General features: G+C 42.7%; 1 protein-coding gene across 4 annotated transcripts in view; it reads left to right on the top strand.

Moving 5' to 3' along the window:
* Nucleotides 1-4,604: 4,604 nt before the first annotated feature.
* The window catches only part of LOC135509468 (protein NDRG4), a 48,129-nt gene continuing 33,956 nt past the window's right edge, over nucleotides 4,605-18,777 (top strand). For 2 of the 4 annotated variants that reach the window (XM_064930152.1, XM_064930151.1), the window contains exons 1-3: nucleotides 4,605-4,775; nucleotides 8,068-8,141; nucleotides 17,945-18,035. In XM_064930152.1, coding sequence (XP_064786224.1) covers nucleotides 8,068-8,141; nucleotides 17,945-18,035 — 165 coding nt within the window. In that variant the 5' untranslated portion in view covers nucleotides 4,605-4,775. The remainder of the gene's footprint in view (nucleotides 4,776-8,067; nucleotides 8,142-17,944; nucleotides 18,036-18,777) is intronic. The other 2 variants (XM_064930154.1, XM_064930153.1) reach the window with 2 other exon arrangements.

The raw sequence follows: 18,777 nt of genomic DNA, 5'->3' as shown, positions 1-18,777 counted from the left end.
ATTAGAAGGGGTGGGAAATGTTTGACGGGCAAGGAGGAATGGCTGAGTCAAATAGGAATCCTGACTTAATGAAGTGGTGATTTAAAGAGCTCAGCCATGTGCTCCTTGTCAGTAACAACCACATCATCAACATTAAGGGACATGGGCAGCTATGAGGAGGAGGGTTTATTCTCCAGGTCTTTAACTGTTTTCCAGAACTTCTTGGGGTTAGACCCAAAGAGAGAGAACTGCTCCTTCAAGTAACTAGCTTTGGCCTTCCGGATAACCTGAGAGCACTTATTTCTCATTTGCCTCACGAGAGCCAGTCAGCCTGAGTATGCGTGTGCCAAGCGATTTGACAAATGGAATTCTTGAGGTGGAGTAACTCTGCCAAATCACTGTCGAACCAGGGGCTGAACCTGTTTTTCATTTTCTTTATGGGCGCGTGTTAACAATACCTCTTAAAATATAAAAAAGAAGGTTCAAGCGTCTTTGACAGAGTGGATCAAGATGATTCTATACCATTTCACAGAGGCCAGTTCATAAAGGAAGGCTTTCTCATTTAAGTTTTTTAGCAAGCGTCTATGACATCAGGACAGATCAGGATTGTTTGTGAGGATAACATCAAGGAGAGTAGCCTTTTCTGGGTGTTTGGAGTCGTACCTTGTGGGATTGGTAATAATCTGAGAAAGGTTTAGGGAGTCCCATTACTTTAGGACTTGGTCAGATGGTTTAAGCATGTCCCAGTTTATGTCAACTAGCAGGACAAATTCAGAGTTTGTGTAAGGGGCCAGGAGAGAGCTTATGGCATTTAGGGTACAGGCCGGTGCTCGTGTACAAATGTGATCATGTAAAAATGTAAGCAAGGTTTGAAATTATTTTTTAAGTCAAATATTATACCTGTTTGGGCTTCTTGCGGGCAATTTGCAGTCTACAAATGATTTGTAATTATGTTCCGGCCCCCTGACCATCTGCTCAAGAAAAGATTGGCCTGTGGCTGAATCTAGTTGATGATCCCTGCTGTACAGTATGTGGGTTGTGTAGTTAAGCAAGCTGGCACAAACACCATCCCACATACTGGACCAAGTGCTCTTTAACATTTCTCCTCTGAGGGTAGAGTCCCTCACTGTGCCAGGTCTCTGGTGTCCCTTCAGCCTCTCAGCCAGGCCATGCCCTGTTGGTCAACGGCTATTCTCCACTCCAAGATGCTTCTCAAATGTCACCCCTGATCCTATTCCCTATGTAGTGCACTTATTTTGACCAGAGCACTGCATAGGGGATAGGGTGCCATTAAAGACACAGTCCCTCTGTGTGCCAGGTTTCCCTTCAGTCTCTCTGCTGGCCACACCCTATCGGCTAACGGCTGTTCATATCTCCACTCCAGCATACTATCCTATCTACATCCTAATAAGGTCTCTGACCTGCTTACTGTGCTGGACCATCAGCAGTATCACTGCACAGACAAATTAGGGCCAATAGCTCCCTGTTTGTGAACACTGCGTACACTAATCTGTGTCTGATGAACACTGTGCATTTTGTCCAGACCAAACATGACAGCGTTTAGAACTGTGACTCACCCTGCCTCACTGAACAAAAATATGAATGCAACAAGTAACTATTTGAGTTACAGTTCATGTAAGGAAATCATTCAATGTAAATAAATTCATCAGGCTCTAAATCTATAGAGTTCACATGACTGTGAATACAGATATGAATCTGTTGGTGACAGGTACCTGAAAAGAAAGGTAGGGTGTTGATCAGAAAACCAGTCAGTATCTGGTGTGACCACCATTTGCCTCATGCAGTGTGACACATCTCCTTCACATAGAGTTGATCAGGTTGTTGATTGTGGCCTGTGGAATGTTGTCCCACTCCTCTTCAATGGCTGTGCAAAGTTGGTGGATATTAGCAGAAACTGAAACACTCTGTCATACACGTCGATCCAGAGCATCCCAAACTTCCCCAGCGTGCCAGTGGCCATCGAAGGTGAACATTTCCCCACTGAAGTCAGTTACGACACTGTCTGCAGTCAGGTCAAGACGCTGGTGAGGAAGACAAGTACGCAGATGAGCTTCCCTGAGACGGTTTCTGACAGTCTGTGCAAAAATTCTTTGGTTGTGAAAACCCACAGTTTCATCAGCTGTCTGGGTGGCTGGGCTCAGCAATCCCACAGGTGAAGAAGCCGGATGTGGACGTCCTGGACTGGCGTGGTTATACGTGGTCTAAGTTGTGAGGCCGGGTGTACGTACTGCCAAATTCTCTAAAACGACATTGGAGGCAGCTTATGGTCAATTCAACATTCAATTCTCTGGAAATTAACTCTGAGGAACATTCCTGCAGTCAGCATGCCAATTGCACGCTCCCTCAAAACTTGAGACATCTGTGGCATTGTGTTTTGTGACAAAACTGCACATTTTAGAGTGGGCTTTTATTGTCCCCAGGACAAGGTGCACCTGTGTAATGATCATGCTGTTTAATCAGCTTCTTGATATGTCACAACTGTCAGGTGGATGGATTATATTGGCAAAGGAGAAATGCTCACTAACAGGGATGTAAACAAATTTGTGCAGAACATTTGAGAGAAAGATGTTTTTGTGAACATTTCTGGGATCTGTTATTTCAGCTGATGAAACATGGGTCTTTGTGTTTATTGTTTTGTTCAGCGTATGTTATTATAAGTCACCTAAATATGTAACTACATTTCCCATTGTTCACGCGACAATGACTGGTCTTGATAGAGATGATTTGGTATGGTATGATCATCCGTAGACAAATTGGCATTAAAGTAACTGTCCAGTGTTTCTAGATTTCTATGAAATATTACTTATAATTAATTACAATATGAGTGAAATAGTTTTCCTTCTGCAAAAAAATGTAATTAGGTATGGCATAACCCAACAACAGAATGGTGTGGGCGTATAACGGTCATGATCATATGCTCATGCTGGATATTGGCTGGAGCTGGAAGAGGCTGTCGTACTCGTCGATCCAGAGCATCCCAAACGTGCACAATGGGTGACATGTCTGGTGAGTATGCAGGCCATGGAAGAACTAGGACATTTTCAGGTTGAATTTATTAACCCTAGAAACAGGAGTGTGTCATACAGATCAGTACTGCCTTAGACAACCCTGGACAACCTGCGTATTACTAAGTAATATAGAGAATACACAGTCTAACTTCCTTACCAGGAGCAGGCCTTCTGCTTTCCAGTTAAAGAGAATAGCGAACTGCTTTGCTTTGTTGTGTTTAGTTGTGTATCAGCCGTAGAAAAAGGTTTGCGTACCCTCCCCTCCAACAACCAGCAGCCACACTAATCACTAACGGTCATGTTCATATGCTCATGCTGGATATTGGCTGGAACTGGAAGAGACTGTCGTACGCGTCGATCCAGAGCATCCCAAACGTGCTCAATGGGTGACATGTCTGGTCAGTATGCAGGCCATGGAAGAACTAGGACATTTTCAGCTTCCAGAAATACACATGGTCTGCGGTTGTGAGGCCAGTTTGACATACTGCCAAATTTTCTAAAATTACATTGGAGGAGGCTTATGGTAGAGACATGAGCATTCAATTATCTGGCAACAGCTCTGTTGGACATTCTTGCAGGCAGCATGCTAATTGCACGCTTGATACATGTGTGGCATTGTGTTGTGTGACCAAACTTAGAGTGGCCTTTTATTGTCTCCAGCACAAGGTGCACCTTTGTAATGATCATGCTGTTTAATCAGCTTCTTGATATGCCACACCTGTCAGGTGGACGGATTATCCTGGCAAAGGAGAAATGCTCACTAACAGGGATATAAAATAAAATAAATTGTGCACAAAATGTGAGAAAAATAAGCTTTTTGTTCATATGGAACATTTCTGTGTCTTTTATTTCAGCTCATGAAACATGGGACCAACACTTTACATGTTGCATTTTTATTTTTGTTCAGCGAAGAAGAGGCTCTCCATTTTGGCAATAGGTCCATCTGGTCTGATATTACTGTGTCTCGTCAGTGAATCAGTGCTGTTCTAAAGTAGGTCACTTGTTGCAGATCCAGCAAACAAACACAGATCCAATATTGCCTGCATGATGAAAAAAAGATGTTCAAAATAAAAGTAAACCAGCAGATCCCTTTAACAAACCCATTGTATTGGTTTATTCCTGTGTGTGTGTGGGAGGGGGGCGCCTGAGAGAGGCTGTCTACAGTTAAAATGTGCGAAATGAAATAATAATTCCATAAGTACTGGTTTTGGTGGAATGTGCCACTGTGTGGGTGTTGCAGAAAATAGACTTCTGAAGCTCATGATTGTGAACTCATTGGTGCAGAACCTTCCTTCACTCTTCTGCTTTCAACAGCAAGTTATTACCCCAAAAAGATCAGTTTCTCTCCTTTACCAAACTCAGAATCTCACTTTTATGAACATATCATTCTATCCATACCCTCCGTATAATTTACCTCTCATCATGTTCTGTCTTCCCTCTTTCATTTCATCCCCTCTCCCCTTCATCTTCTAGTGTGGCTGCGCTCTCATGCTGCATCATTGGGGATGACACGTGCTCTCTGTTTATTGCCAAGGCGAGAAGGGAGCGCGAGATGGAGAGGGAGGGAGGGAGCGGGAGAGAAAGAGGGAGGGAGGATGAGAGGGAGAGAGATCTGGAGAGCAGAGACCCCATAGAATACACTGCCTCTTTCTGTAGCACGCTCATACACACAGACTGGAACAGACTAAGGCAAAGAGAGAGAGAAAAACAGACGCACTACAAAATACGCAACAATAGCAGCTGTTGAAGCTCAAACCACCACAAGAGGTAAGTCCTTATGTGTCTGCATGTTCAGTTTGGATCTGATGATGATACCTACATGAGATAGAATGACAGAACTCATTTTTTGCAAAGCTTGACTTAACTCTCTGATAGTGCATAAGAAGGTTAAGGTACATCGATCATGGAAGAGGGAATTGATAGCACATACTGTATAGGGACATTTAGCACCCCCAGATCCTCTACTGTCTCCTAGCTGTATAAGTGAGGCTCTGACTGTGCCCCAGTGCCAGCCTCTGCATTGGCGTGAGTACGAGGTCGTCATGGTTGAATTTATTAACCCTAGAAACAGGAGTGCGTCATACAGATCAGTACTGCCTTAGACAACCTGCATATTACTAAGTAATATAGAGAATACACAGTCTAACTTCCTTACCAGGAGCAGGCCTTCTGCTTTCCAGTTAAAGAGAATAGCGAACTGCTTTGCTTTGTTGTGTTTAGTTGTGTATCAGCCGTAGAAAAAGGTTTGCGTACCCTCCCCTCCAACAACCAGCAGCCACACTAATCACTAACGCACTGCACTTCATATCTGAGGCCATTGCATGTGGAAGGGGTAGAGTTAGAGATGGATAGAGACAGGAAAGCTTCTATTCTGGTCTAAGTAGACTCTGTGTTCCAATTGTTACAGTCTCAATGAAGAGTTCATCAGTGGACATTTCCAGAGCCTTCAGAAAGTGTTCACACACCCCTTGACTCTTCCCACATTTTGTTCTATTACAATCTGAAATTAAAATGGTTTATACATTTAGATGTTTTTGTCACCGGCCTACATACAATACCTCATAATGTCAAAATGGAATTATGTTTGAATACTGTTTTACGAATTAATAAAAAATGAATTGCTGAAATGTCTTGAGCCAATAAGTTTTCAACCCCTTAGTTATGGCAAACCTAAATATGTTCAGGAGTAAAAATTTGCTGAACAAGTCACATAAGAAGTTGTATGGATTAAGTCCTATGCAATAACAGTGTTTAACATAAGTTTGGAATAACTGCCTCATCTCTGTACCCCACACATACAATTATCTGTAAGGTCCCTCAGTCGAGCAGAGAATTTCAAACACAGATTCAACCACAAGGAGGTTTTCCAATGCCACGCAAAGAAAGGGCACCTATTGGTAGATGTGTAAAAAAAACAGCCATTGAATATCCCTTTGAGCTTCAAGTTATTAATTACACTTTGGATAGTGTATCAATACACCCAGTCCCTACAAAGATACTGGTGTCATTCCTAACTCAGTTGCTGGAGAGGAAGGAAACCGCTTAGGGATTTCACCATGAGGCCAATGGGGATTTTAAAACAGTTAGAGTTTAATGGTTGTGACAGGAGAAAACTGAGGATGGATCCACAGTTACTCCACAATACTAACCTAATTGACAGAGTGATAAGAAGAAAGCCTGTACAGAATAAAAACATTCCAAAACATGCCACCTGTTTGCAACAAGTAATACTGCAGAAAATGTTGCAAAGCAATTAACTTTTTTTTCCTGAATACAAAGTGTTATGTTTGGGGCAATTCCGAATCAAAACATTTACTGAGTACCACTTTCCATATTGTCAAGCATAGTGGAGGCTGCATCATGTTATGGGTATGCTTGTAATCATTAAGGACTGGTTAGTCTTTCAGGATAAAAAAGAAACGGAATGGAGCTAAGCACAGGCAAAATCCAACAGACACTGGGAGATGTATCCACCTTTCAGCAGGACAATAACCTAAAACACAAGGCCAAATATACACTGGAGTTGCTTACCAAGAAGACAATGAATGTTCCCAAGTGGCAGAGTTACAGTTTGGACTTAAATCTACTTGAAAATCTATGGAAAGATCTAAAATGGTTGTCTAACAATGATCAACAACCAATTTGGCAGAGCTTGAAGAATACATGTAAAAAATTATAATGGGCAAATGTTGCACAATCCAGATGTGGAAAGCTTTTAGAGACTTACCCAGAAAGACTCACAGCTGTAATCACTGCCAAATGTGCTTCTACAAAGTATTGACTCAGGGGTGTGAATACTTATGTAAATGAGTTATTTCTGTACAAATTTTCAATACATTTGAAAACATTTCTAAACATGTTTTCACCTTGTCATTATTGGGTATTGTGTGTAGATGGGTGAGAGAAAAAACAATCGAATCCATTTTGAATTCAGGCTGTAACAACTAAATGTGGAATAAGCCAAGGGGTATGAATACTTTCTGAAGGAACTGTAATTGGATATCTGTTAGGCCTACATTTCTTTTGAGCTCTTTGTGTATGTGGATGTTCGTTTACATGCTGTGTGCACAGCCTGCTGCCTCATTGAATAGTGGCTGCACACTTGGACCTGTAGGAAAACCCTTTGAGATCTGAGGCTGAATGTCAGGCCTGACATGGTGTGAGTGATCTTCATCACCTGTCAGCAAAACGATGACAGACTCCTGGGCTGTGGTGGAAATAAATGCTGATATGTATCACTTTCACCTTGTGAGAAATATGTCCTGTTCATTTGAACACTTTCTGTCGACAAGATAATATGAAATAATATGGGTGCAGCCCCAATTCATTGTCTTATATAAGCCTGGTGCAGAATTCTAATACATAGGTTTGTTCTAGGATCAAAAGCTTTGACAAATGGACAGTAGACACAATGTCCCTGTTATTTAATCCACACTGTCTGTTATGATTTATTATCACCCTATACAGTGTAAAAAAGGACGTTATCAGGTTAGCATTTTCTCCTTCAGCATATGCAAGCTCAACAAAGCCCACTGTATCCTATGGGACCAGGTCTGTTTCTTTGCTGCTCTTGGATATTAATAGAACTACAAAGAGCATTATAAACTGGGTGGTTCCAGCCCTGAATGCTGATTGGCTGAAAGCCATGGTATATCAGACCCTATACCATGGGTATGACAAAACATGTATTTGTACTGCTCTAATTACGTTGGTAACCAGTTTATAATAACAATAAGGCACCTCAGGGGGTTGTGGTATATGACCAATATAATACGGCTACGGGCTGTGTCCAGGCACTCTGCGTTGCGTCGTGCCTAAGAACATTCCTTAGCCGTGTTATATTGGCCATATACCACCCCTCCCCCCGGGCCTTATTGCTTAAAAATACCCTGTGAGTTTGTTCCTTTATCAGCTAAGCTGAGGCAGATAAAATTGCTCTGTTCCTGTCACTGTAAAAAAAATCGACCTATGAGTCATAACGATATGGCTTGAACTTTGATGTTCACTTTTTTCCTCACTCTTTCAATCTCCAACGGATGATTTTATTTTGTACTAATAGATGGGGCCCGGATTGTTTTGGAACTTCCCTTCAAAGGCTAACTGCACGGTGCCGCAGAGCCTGCTGCAGACCATGTACGTAGTGCCTTCTGGAATGGACTTCATATACTGTATATAGCTTCCTTAAATGATGTTTTTGGCATCTCATTCATATACTGTATATAGCTTCCTTAACTTATGTTTTTGGCATCACATTCATCGCTCTTTCCATTCACACTGTCCATCCTTCCTAAAGTCATGAGCTGATGACTGCAGTGTTTCACACCGAGGCCTAGCTTGTGGACCAGTGGAACGTAACTTAGTGTCCTGGACTACAAGCTAATGGCCAATCCCTGCAGAGCATTGGACGGCAACTCATGACTCTGTGGCCAATAGTGACTCAGTATTGGACTATTACTTGTGAGTCATCAAGCACTTTTTTGGCAAAGTTGAAAGAGACTCATGAGCCATGGACCAATCGCAGCAGAGCACTGGACCAGGACTGATCCAATTTGGGTGATCATTTGATGACTCGTTTCTCACCTTCACCCCATTAAGTCCATGGTAATGATGCTCAGAACGAGCTTTATCCGAGCATCACAGCACACATTCTCTATGAGTGTGTTATATTACCATCCATCAGCGTTGAACCCCAGCCATGGCTGTTGTTGTGTTCAGTTTGGACAGAACTGCATGTTCCACACATATTGCATGCTAATCATGTCCTTGTTTTGGGGTGTGTAGGTATAGTCTCAAACTTAGTATTAGCATACGCTTGATAGTCTTTTGAAGTAAGGTATAGCTAGTTTTCAAGTGTTTGAAACCTGTTGCGTATTTTTTTGTTTCGACTTTTGGGTTTTGTTTCCTGACTACCCACTGGGCACAGACTTCATTTCAGCGTCTAGTTTTGATATTCATTTGGTTGAGTTGTCAACTAATGTGAAATCAACCAAACATGTGACCATGTCTTTGTTTTTAGTTTTTAAAGTTGGGCTAAAAAAATAAGAAATGCCCTTACGTTGATGACTTTTATTAAATCCAATCAGTTTTCCCACATTGATTCAACATTTTATTTAAAATGACAAACAACATTAATTCAACCAGTTCTTGCCCAGTGAGTAACCAGCATACGGGAGGGAGGGGGGGAGGGCAAAAAAGAGACTGGATGCTATAGGCCTAGATGTTGTGGATGTTTGGGTTAGAGTAGATAGACAGTGGATGATTCAGTGAAGCGGATCATGTAGCCCGTTGACATATTGGATATTGAGTGTGGCTTCACTGGACAAGGATGTTGGCTGACATCAGAAATGGCCGATGAGGGGCATGTCAGGCAGCATATCATGTCAAAGACTCCAGCCACCCGAGTCATAGACTGTTCTCTCTGCCACCGCATGGCAAGCGGTACCGGAGTGCCAAGTCTAGGTCCAAGATGCTTCTTAACAGCTTCTACCCCAAGCCATAAGACTGCTGAACAGCTAATCAAATGGCTCCCCAGACTATTTGCAATGCCCCCCCTTTTACGCTGCTGCTACTCTGTTATTATCTATGCATAGTCACTTTAATAACTCTACCTACATGTACATATTACCTCAATTACCTCGACACCGGTGCCCCCGCACATTGACTCTGTACCGGTACCCCCTGTATATAGCCTTCACATTGACTCTGTACCGGTACCCCCTGTATGTAGCCTCCACATTGACTCTGTACCGGTACCCCCTGTATATAGCCTTCACATTGACTCTGTACCGGTACCCCCTGTATGTAGCCTCCACATTGACTCTGTACTGGTACCCACTGTACTGTATGTAGCCTCCACATTGACTCTGTACCAGTACCCCCTGTATGTAGCCTCCACATTGACTCTGTACCGGTACCCCCTGTACTGTATGTAGCCTCCACATTGACTCTGTACTGGTACCCCCTGTATGTAGCCTCCACATTGACTCTGTACCGGTCCCCCCTGTATATAGCCTCCACATTGACTCTGTACCGGTACCCCCTGTATGTAGCCTCCACATTGACTCAGTACTGGTACCGCCTGTATGTAGCCTCCACATTGACTCTGTACTGGTACCCCCTGTATGTAGCCTCCACATTGACTCTGTACCGGTACCCCCTGTATGTAGCCTCCACATTGACTCTGTACCAGTACCCCCTGTATGTAGCCTCCACATTGACTCTGTACCGGTACCCCCTGTACTGTATGTAGCCTCCACATTGACTCTGTACCGGTACCCCCTGTATGTAGCCGACAACATTGACTCTGTATCGGTACCCCCTGTACAGTGCCTTGCGAAAGTATTCGGCCCCCTTGAACTTTGCAACCTTTTGCCACATTTCAGGCTTCAAACATAAAGATATAAAACTGTATTTTTTTGTGAAGAATCAACAACAAGTGGGACACAATCATGAAGTGGAACGACATTTATTGGATATTTCAAACTTTTTTAACAAATCAAAAACTGAAAAATTGGGCGTGCAAAATTATTCAGCCCCTTTACTTTCAGTGCAGCAAACTCTCTCCAGAAGTTCAGTGAGGATCTCTGAATGATCCAATGTTGACCTAAATGACTAATGATGATAAATACAATCCACCTGTGTGTAATCAAGTCTCCGTATAAATGCACCTGCACTGTGATAGTCTCAGAGGTCTGTTAAAAGCGCAGAGAGCATCATGAAGAACAAGGAACACACCAGGCAGGTCCGAGATACTGTTGTGAAGAAGTTTAAAGCCGGATTTGGATACAAAAAGATTTCCCAAGCTTTAAACATCCCAAGGAGCACTGTGCAAGCGATAATATTGAAATGGAAGGAGTATCAGACCACTGCAAATCTACCAAGACCTGGCCGCCCCTCTAAACTTTCAGCTCATACAAGGAGAAGACTGATCAGATATGCAGCCAAGAGGCCCATGATCACTCTGGATGAACTGCAGAGATCTACAGCTGAGGTGGGAGACTCTGTCCATAGGACAACAATCAGTCGTATATTGCAAAAATCTGGCCTTTATGGAAGAGTGGCAAGAAGAAAGCCATTTCTTAAAGATATCCATAAAAAGTGTTGTTTAAAGTTTGCCACAAGCCACCTGGGAGACACACCAAACATGTGGAAGAAGGTGCTCTGGTCAGATGAAACCAAAATTGAACTTTTTGGCAACAATGCAAAACGTTATGTTTGGTGTAAAAGCAACACAGCTCATCACACTGAACACACCATCCCCACTGTCAAACATGGTGATGGCAGCATCATGGTTTGGGCCTGCTTTTCTTCAGCAGGGACAGGGAAGATGGTTAAAATTGCTGGGAAGATGGATGGAGCCAAATACAGGACCATTCTGGAAGAAAACCTGATGGAGTCTGCAAAAGACCTGAGACTGGGACGGAGATTTGTCTTCCAACAAGACAATGATCCAAAACATAAAGCAAAATCTACAATGGAATGGTTCAAAAATAAACATATCCAGGTGTTAGAATGGCCAAGTCAAAGTCCAGACCTGAATCCAATCGAGAATCTGTGGAAAGAACTGAAAACTGCTGTTCACAAATGCTCTCCATCCAACCTCACTGAGCTCGAGCTGTTTTGCAAGGAGGAATGGGAAAAAATTTCAGTCTCTTGATGTGCAAAACTGATAGAGACATACCCCAAGCGACTTACAGCTGTAATCGCAGCAAAAGGTGGCGCTACAAAGTATTAACTTAAGGGGGCTGAATAATTTTGCACGCCCAATTTTTCAGTTTTTGATTTGTTAAAAAAGTTTGAAATATCCAATAAATGTCGTTCCACTTCATGATTGTGTCCCACTTGTTGTTGATTCTTCACAAAAAATACAGTTTTATATCTTTATGTTTGAAGCCTGAAATGTGGCAAAAGGTCGCAAAGTTCAAGGGGGCCGAATACTTTCGCAAGGCACTGTATGTAGCCCTGCTGTTGTTATTTACTGCTGCTCTTTAATTATTTGTTGTTCTTATCTCTTACTTTTTTAGGGGGTATTTTCTTTAAACTGCGTTGTTGGTTAAGGGCTTGTAAGTAAGCATTTCACTGTAAGGTCTACACTTGTTGTGTTCGGCGCATGTGACAAATAAAATTTGATTTGATTTGAAAACAGCATTTTCTGACCAGCTGAAGTACCCACCAATCTGTAAGCTTTAACAAAACTCAGGTGGAGTCAGATGGAAGGAGAGGGTTTGGATGTCTAAGAAAAGGGCTTCCAACTCCCTGTTGGGCAAATCCTTTACAGTTTTACATTTCATAATAAAATAATTAAGAGATCCATCTTTTGATATACAAGAATGAACGCTGCAATCGAAAATGTAGTCTTATGAGACAGTGGTGTTTGTTTAGGAAGGTTTTAAGACCCCCCCTCTCTGTTGTGTAAAGGTCCCATTGAGAGCCACATGCCATGTCCTTCTGGCCGACTGGCTCTGTCCCAAAGCCCTGGGTACCTATAATGACAGGAGGCAGGGTTAGGCAGGCTGGAAACACAGCCCCGTGGATTCCTCAGGGGACACGGCCCTATCAGGCCATCTCTGACGCCAGAGCTGAGGGCAACATAGAGACAAAGATAGGGGTAGGGTGCGTCCCAAATGGCACCCTGTTCCCTATGGAGTGCACTACATAGGGAATAGTGCACTACATAGGGAACAGTGCACTACAGAGGGAATAATGCACTACATAGGGAATAGTGCACTACATAGGGAATAATGCACTACATAGGCAATAGTGCACTAAATAGGGAACAGTGCACTACAGAGGGAATAAGGTGCAATTTGGGATAGGCACATGACTGGCCTGCAAGGCAGTTCTGTAAGTATAGGTATAAAAGGCTAAATGCCAGGGGCACCAGCCATAGCAGCCTCAAGTTGATATCTGGCTATCAATTTTTAATCCATATTTGATATCTGGCTCCCCCCAGCGCATGTTCATCTAAGGCCTTCAGACATATACCACTATATTAAAAATGGAATGTGTCACTTCAAATAGTGAAAAAAAGCTGAATCTCTAACATTGTTTTGATTGCTCTGTGTGTGTGTGTGTGTGTGTGTGTGTGTGTGTGTGTGTGTGTGTGTGTGTGTGTGTGTGTGTGTGTGTGTGTGTGTGTGTGTGTGTGTGTGTGTGTGTGTGTGTGTGTGTGTGTGTGTGTGTGTGTGTGTGTGTGTGTTCCAGTGAGATGATGCCACTTCAATATTGACCTGTTGAAGTGAATCTCTGGTCACGTTGTCAGTCTCTGTTAGCATCATTCTCTGGGCTTGGGTGGGAGGCGAGTCCTGTAGGGATATGTCCACTTAGCTCATAAACAACACTTGGAATAGCACAGAGAAACCAAGCAGGAGCAGAGAGGATGATGGATACAGAGGAGGGATTGGTAGTAACAGACACGGGTCTGGTTTGAGTAGACTAGAAGATCCCCCCCAAGAAGGGTTTTGAGTTGTTTTCTTTGAAAGCAGATCATTGAGAGAAGAGAGACGAAGTCTGTGATGACAGCAGGATTACTGTGAGAGAGGTGACACTGGTCGCATCTAAAATGGTACCCTGTTTAATATATAGTACGTCACTTTGGACCAGTGTTCTTGTTTGCACTTAATCATCGTTAGTGTGTATAATTGATTTCATTTCTTGAGTTGTTAGGTTCCAGTCTGCTGAGGAGAGCAAAAGGCCATGTTCTGTTTTGGACGAGTTGGCCTTTAATCCTCTCTAATGTTAACGTCCATATGGCGAATTAATACGCCGTACCGGAGGTAATTATGTTACTGACAGAGAGGAGGCTTGAAGAAACATGAATCAAGTAACAGGGCCTTTCTGGACCTTGTTTTTCCAGGGGTCGCTGGTGGGTCAGCTTTATTGAATTTATGGGTAAAACAAACTGTTCAAAAACTCGTCAGTAAGAGTTCAAATCCTGACACTACCCAAACGCAACCATTACACAACGAAATGCACACACACTGTGCACACACATGACAGAGAGCCGAACCTGACCCAGTTTCCGGGAATTGATTCTGAATCATGCATCTGGTCAGATGCTTCCCCCTACATGCACATCCCATCGATTTCTTGTCCAGCAGAATGCTTTTCCTCAGGCCCACTCTCTATCACTGATATGAGTCACCGATATTAGTCACACATAAGGCCCCTGCAACTGTAATTGGGGATTGTGAGAGAGAACTAGTCTCTCCACAGTACAAAGTCAACCCTTCTAGCTCATAACCCTATGAGCTACATGAGAGGAAAGGAGAGCGATATGTTGGATATGGAGGATGGAGGCCGGCCAGCCAGACAGAGGTAGTTAGTGTGGGTAAAGTGATGTGAGGGGAGCAGCTGGTGGTAATGAGAAGATGTTCAAAGGAACAGAGAAGGTAAGCCAGATCCTGTTAGAACCCAGGCGAGTCGACAGCACTGCTGGAGGTTGTCATGGCTACAAAATCTGTGTAGAACTGTAAAAGAACAGAGGAGAGGGAGAGATGGAGGGAGAGAGAGATGAAAAGGAGGACAGATTTATTTGACCATATAAATGACCATTTATTTGACCAAATAAAATGACGGTCTTCTCTTGACTCTCATGGGGAAAAACAAACCTGAACTTGGTAAGAGAAACCTCACATCTTCTTTTCACTAACAGAGAGCAGATGATGAAAAGACACTGGATGAAAGGAGACTTTGAAGTAGCACTTGACTACTTGACTCCATAGACCATGGATGCACAATGGGCACACATAAAACACACACACCACCAGCACCACCCAGAAGTGAAGTTGATGTTCCCGATCAGCCTCATTTTAGGGTAAATGATCAAGTCCCCCTCATTTCATTTAATTAGTATGAGGAATAATTCCTCAGAGAAAATGTCAAACTGTATTTGTGGATTTAGGGAATATTGAATAAAGCAGCTAGCGAACAAAAGTATTGAGTCATTTAAACCTGAATCAGTGGGTTTGAAACGGCTTCAGCAGGGACGAATATAGACTGTAATGGTAATTGATTTCACAGCAAGCCATCTTATATAAGGAGAGAGAGAGCGAGAGAGAGATTAAGCAGGCAGAGTATTGAGGCTGGTTGTCCTGGTTAGTTCCTAATTAAAGTTGGTCATGGGCCCATTATAATGTCATGCAGAAGTCCCTTTCAGACAGAGAACAACAGCAGTGTTGTCACAAATAGGAGGAGAGGATTTTGATTTCCAGTGTTGCAAATGACTTAGAGGGACTTTTGTTTTGGAGTGTCTGCATCTGGGTTTTGTCTAAGGGTCTGGAAACTTCCGCTGACAAGAGAGAGAGCGTGTGTTGACTAGCTGTTGCTGTTACTGCATCCCAGCCATTAAACAACCTGTCACTGTGTTGAGTTGGGGTTTCTAAATCATTATGAGGCCACTTTATCACAATGCATGACTCAATATGGTAGGAAGACTCAAACAGCAAACAATGTTTTGATGCTAACTAAGTCTGTCAGTAAAGTAGTTGATCCAGCAGGGAATAGTTGTAAATCTCATAGGTTTCCATATTTCACCGTACCTTATTGGGCTGACCGCCTCCCATTGCACCTTCTTTACCATTACGTTTGGATCATTTTTACATTTTTTTATTCAATAGGCCTTCTTTTATTTTGTTGCATTTGTTTTTCTTGACAATGAGTGAGTTAATGTGCCTGTGTGTGCATGCCTATCAAACGGCTGTACCACCTTGAACGTTTGTCACATTTTATTGCTTTACAAAGTGGGATTGAAATATATTTAACACAAAATACTCCATAATGCCAAAGTTTTCTTCTTTTTACAAATGAATACAAATTAAATAACTGAAATATAGTCGTTGCATAAGTATTCACCCCCTTTGTTAAGGCAAGCCAAACTTAGTTCAGAAGTCAAATGTGGCTGAACCAATCACATAAGAAGTTACATGGACTCACTCTGTGTGAAATAATAGTGGTTGACATGATTTGTTTATGACTATCCCTCAGTCTGCGTGTACACCAGACACTGGGAGAGGAATTCACCTTTCAGTAGAACAATAACCTACAACACAATGCCAGATCTACACTGGAGTTGCTTATCAAGAAGATAGTGAATGTTCCCGAATGGCCAAGTTACAATTTTGACTTAAATCTGCTTGAAAATCTATGACAAGACTTGAAAATGGCTGTCTAGCCATGATCTCCAACACCTTGACAGAGTTTGGAGAATTTTGAAGAGAATAATGGTCAAATATTGCACAATGCAGGTGTGCAAATAACTTATGAGACTTACCCAAGAAGACTCACAGCTGTGATTTCTGGCATGTATTAACTAAGGGGGGTGAATAGGGAAAACCTAGTCAGTTGTACAACTGAATGCATTCAATGAAACGTATCTTCTGCATTAAAGAGGTGAGGGGGGCTGCCTTATTCAACGTCATTGGCGCCAGGGGAACTGTTGTTGGGGGTTAACTGCCTTGGTCAAGGGCAGAACGGCAGATTTTCCCAACTTGACGGCTTGTGGAGTCAAACCAGCGACCAACGCTCCCAACCACTAGGCCATCAGTCGCCCGATACTTATCTAATACTTATACTTGTAAGACTTATCTAATCATGGTGTATTAGTGTTTTGTTTTTCATTAATCTTCCTGTCGACCAAAAAATGACAATGAAATCTATTTTAATCCCACTTTGTAATAATGTAATGTGATGAAATCCAAGGGGGGTGTAGACATTCTATAAGCACTGTAAATAGGCTGTGTCTGTGTCTGTGTGTGTGTGTGTGTGTGTCTGTGTGTGTCTGTGTCTGTGTCTGTGTCTGTGTCTGTGTCTGTGTGTGTGTGTGTGTGTGTGTGTGTGTGTCTGTGTGTGTCTGTGTCTGTGTCTGTGTCTGTGTCTGTGTCTGTGTGTGTGTGTGTGTGTGTGTGTGTGTGTGTGTGTGTGTGTGTGTGTGTGTGTGTGTGTGTGTGTGTGTGTGTGTGTGTGTGTGTGTGTGTGTGTGTGTGTGTGTGTGTGTGTGTGTGCATGTACGTGTGTGTGCATGTAAGCGTTTGATATCCTCAGTGATCCAATGTGTTAGTCGAGTGGCGCCAGCCTGGGTCAGCTCTGCTCTGTGGGCTTATCAGTGCCCTTGTATGGACATATCAATCTAAATTGATATAGCCCCTCTGTCCACTGATCTGGCTACACTGCAGGAGTTTCATTATATCCTAATGGGGAAGCTCACTGTCTGTCTGGCTGGCTGGGTCCTCAGACCTGCTTTATTCAGTCGGTGACCCAATTCATGAGCTGAAGACCACTGGAGGCCCAAAGAGAACAGGCTACTACTGTTTAATATGTTTTCCAATAGGCCAATACCACAACTTTCCACAAACTTTCCACGACCATTGAAATCTTCGGGTGTCTGCCTTAGCATTTTTTCTGGTCTCCTAGGTCCAAGCATTGTTTAAATCAGTACACATTATATTATCACGTTTGAGCAAAATAACATAAATCGCAGGAAATTTGCTTTAAAACTGCATCAATGTATCTCAGCTCCATGGACAAATTTGAGAATTGCAGGAAAATGTCTCTATAGCGCCAAGATTGGGGCCTCTTAAATGTTCTCTAAAATTCAGACACACCGACAGTGCCCCCTGCAAGCCACTTTTTGATCCAGAGAAAACCCTGGACATGTATTCTCTATTCAGATACTGTGCATCCCTGGACGTCTTTACATGCCCAACAAAAAGGGACTATGGGGGCTGGTATAGCAATTATATAGGGAAAATTGACTTGCCCCGCCACAGCAACCAAACCTCCTGAAGACCTTGCCACCCAGCCAAAAGCTTGATATACTGTAGACATTTACTGGGGGGAGAAAAACATGATAATGCGGTTTTGCTACTGCAGTGGTTTGAATTGATGGATGAATTTCAGATTTTAAAGTAACAAAGTGTGCGTTGCTATGGTGATTGCAGGTTGCTCTCCAGGATGGCTGGGATGAAGGAGCAGCAATTTACTGAGGAGAAACCCCTACTACCGGAGCAGAGAGGACAAGATACTGAGATGGTGAGCATTTACTTTATATAACTGTGTGTGTGTGTGTGTGTGTGTGTGTGTGTGTGTGTGTGTGTGTGTGTGTGTGTGTGTGTGTGTGTGTGTGTGTGTGTGTGTGTGTGTGTGTGTGTGTGTGTGTGTATGTGTATGTGTGTGTATATGTGTGTGTGTGTGTGTGTGTGTGTGTGTGTGTGTGTGTGTGTGTGTGTGTGTGTGTGTGTGCTTGTGTATGTGTATGTGTGTGTGTGTTTAAATGTGTATTTGTTTTTGGGCAGAGTGTGTAATATAAAAGTGTATTTTTGTGTGTCTTTCTTTGGAAACAGAATGTGTTTACATGTGTAGGAGGGATGAATCATACACTGCATTTCAATTCAGGAGTGTGAAAGAAGGGGTGGGGGGGACAAGACTATGTAATTGAGAGGCTGCAAGGTCTAACCAAATCCACTGATTGCAGCAGTATGCCCGTCTTAGCAGAAGCTGTAAGTAACTCTTGATTGCTGGGACTGTATGTGAGGAGGACAAGAGAGGTGGCATCAGTAGAGGAAAGACAATCACATTGATTGAAATGCCAAATGTCTAAGAGAATATGTCACTGTAATTTATACACTTCCCTGACTCTCTTGACAATGATTGAGAGAGGGGAGAAACTAATTACTAAGACGATGCCAAGGCATTGGCGGATAAAACTTGGAGGCCAAATAATAAATTCAAAGTTATTGATGATTATTACCTGCTAGCTAGTAATTAGTCCCAA

Source organism: Oncorhynchus masou, chromosome 22, assembly GCF_036934945.1.
Source record: "Oncorhynchus masou masou isolate Uvic2021 chromosome 22, UVic_Omas_1.1, whole genome shotgun sequence".
In the NCBI taxonomy this organism is placed as follows: Eukaryota; Metazoa; Chordata; class Actinopteri; order Salmoniformes; family Salmonidae; genus Oncorhynchus; species Oncorhynchus masou.
Note: the sequence above shows the minus strand (reverse complement) of the source record. Positions and strands in the feature narration are given on the sequence as shown.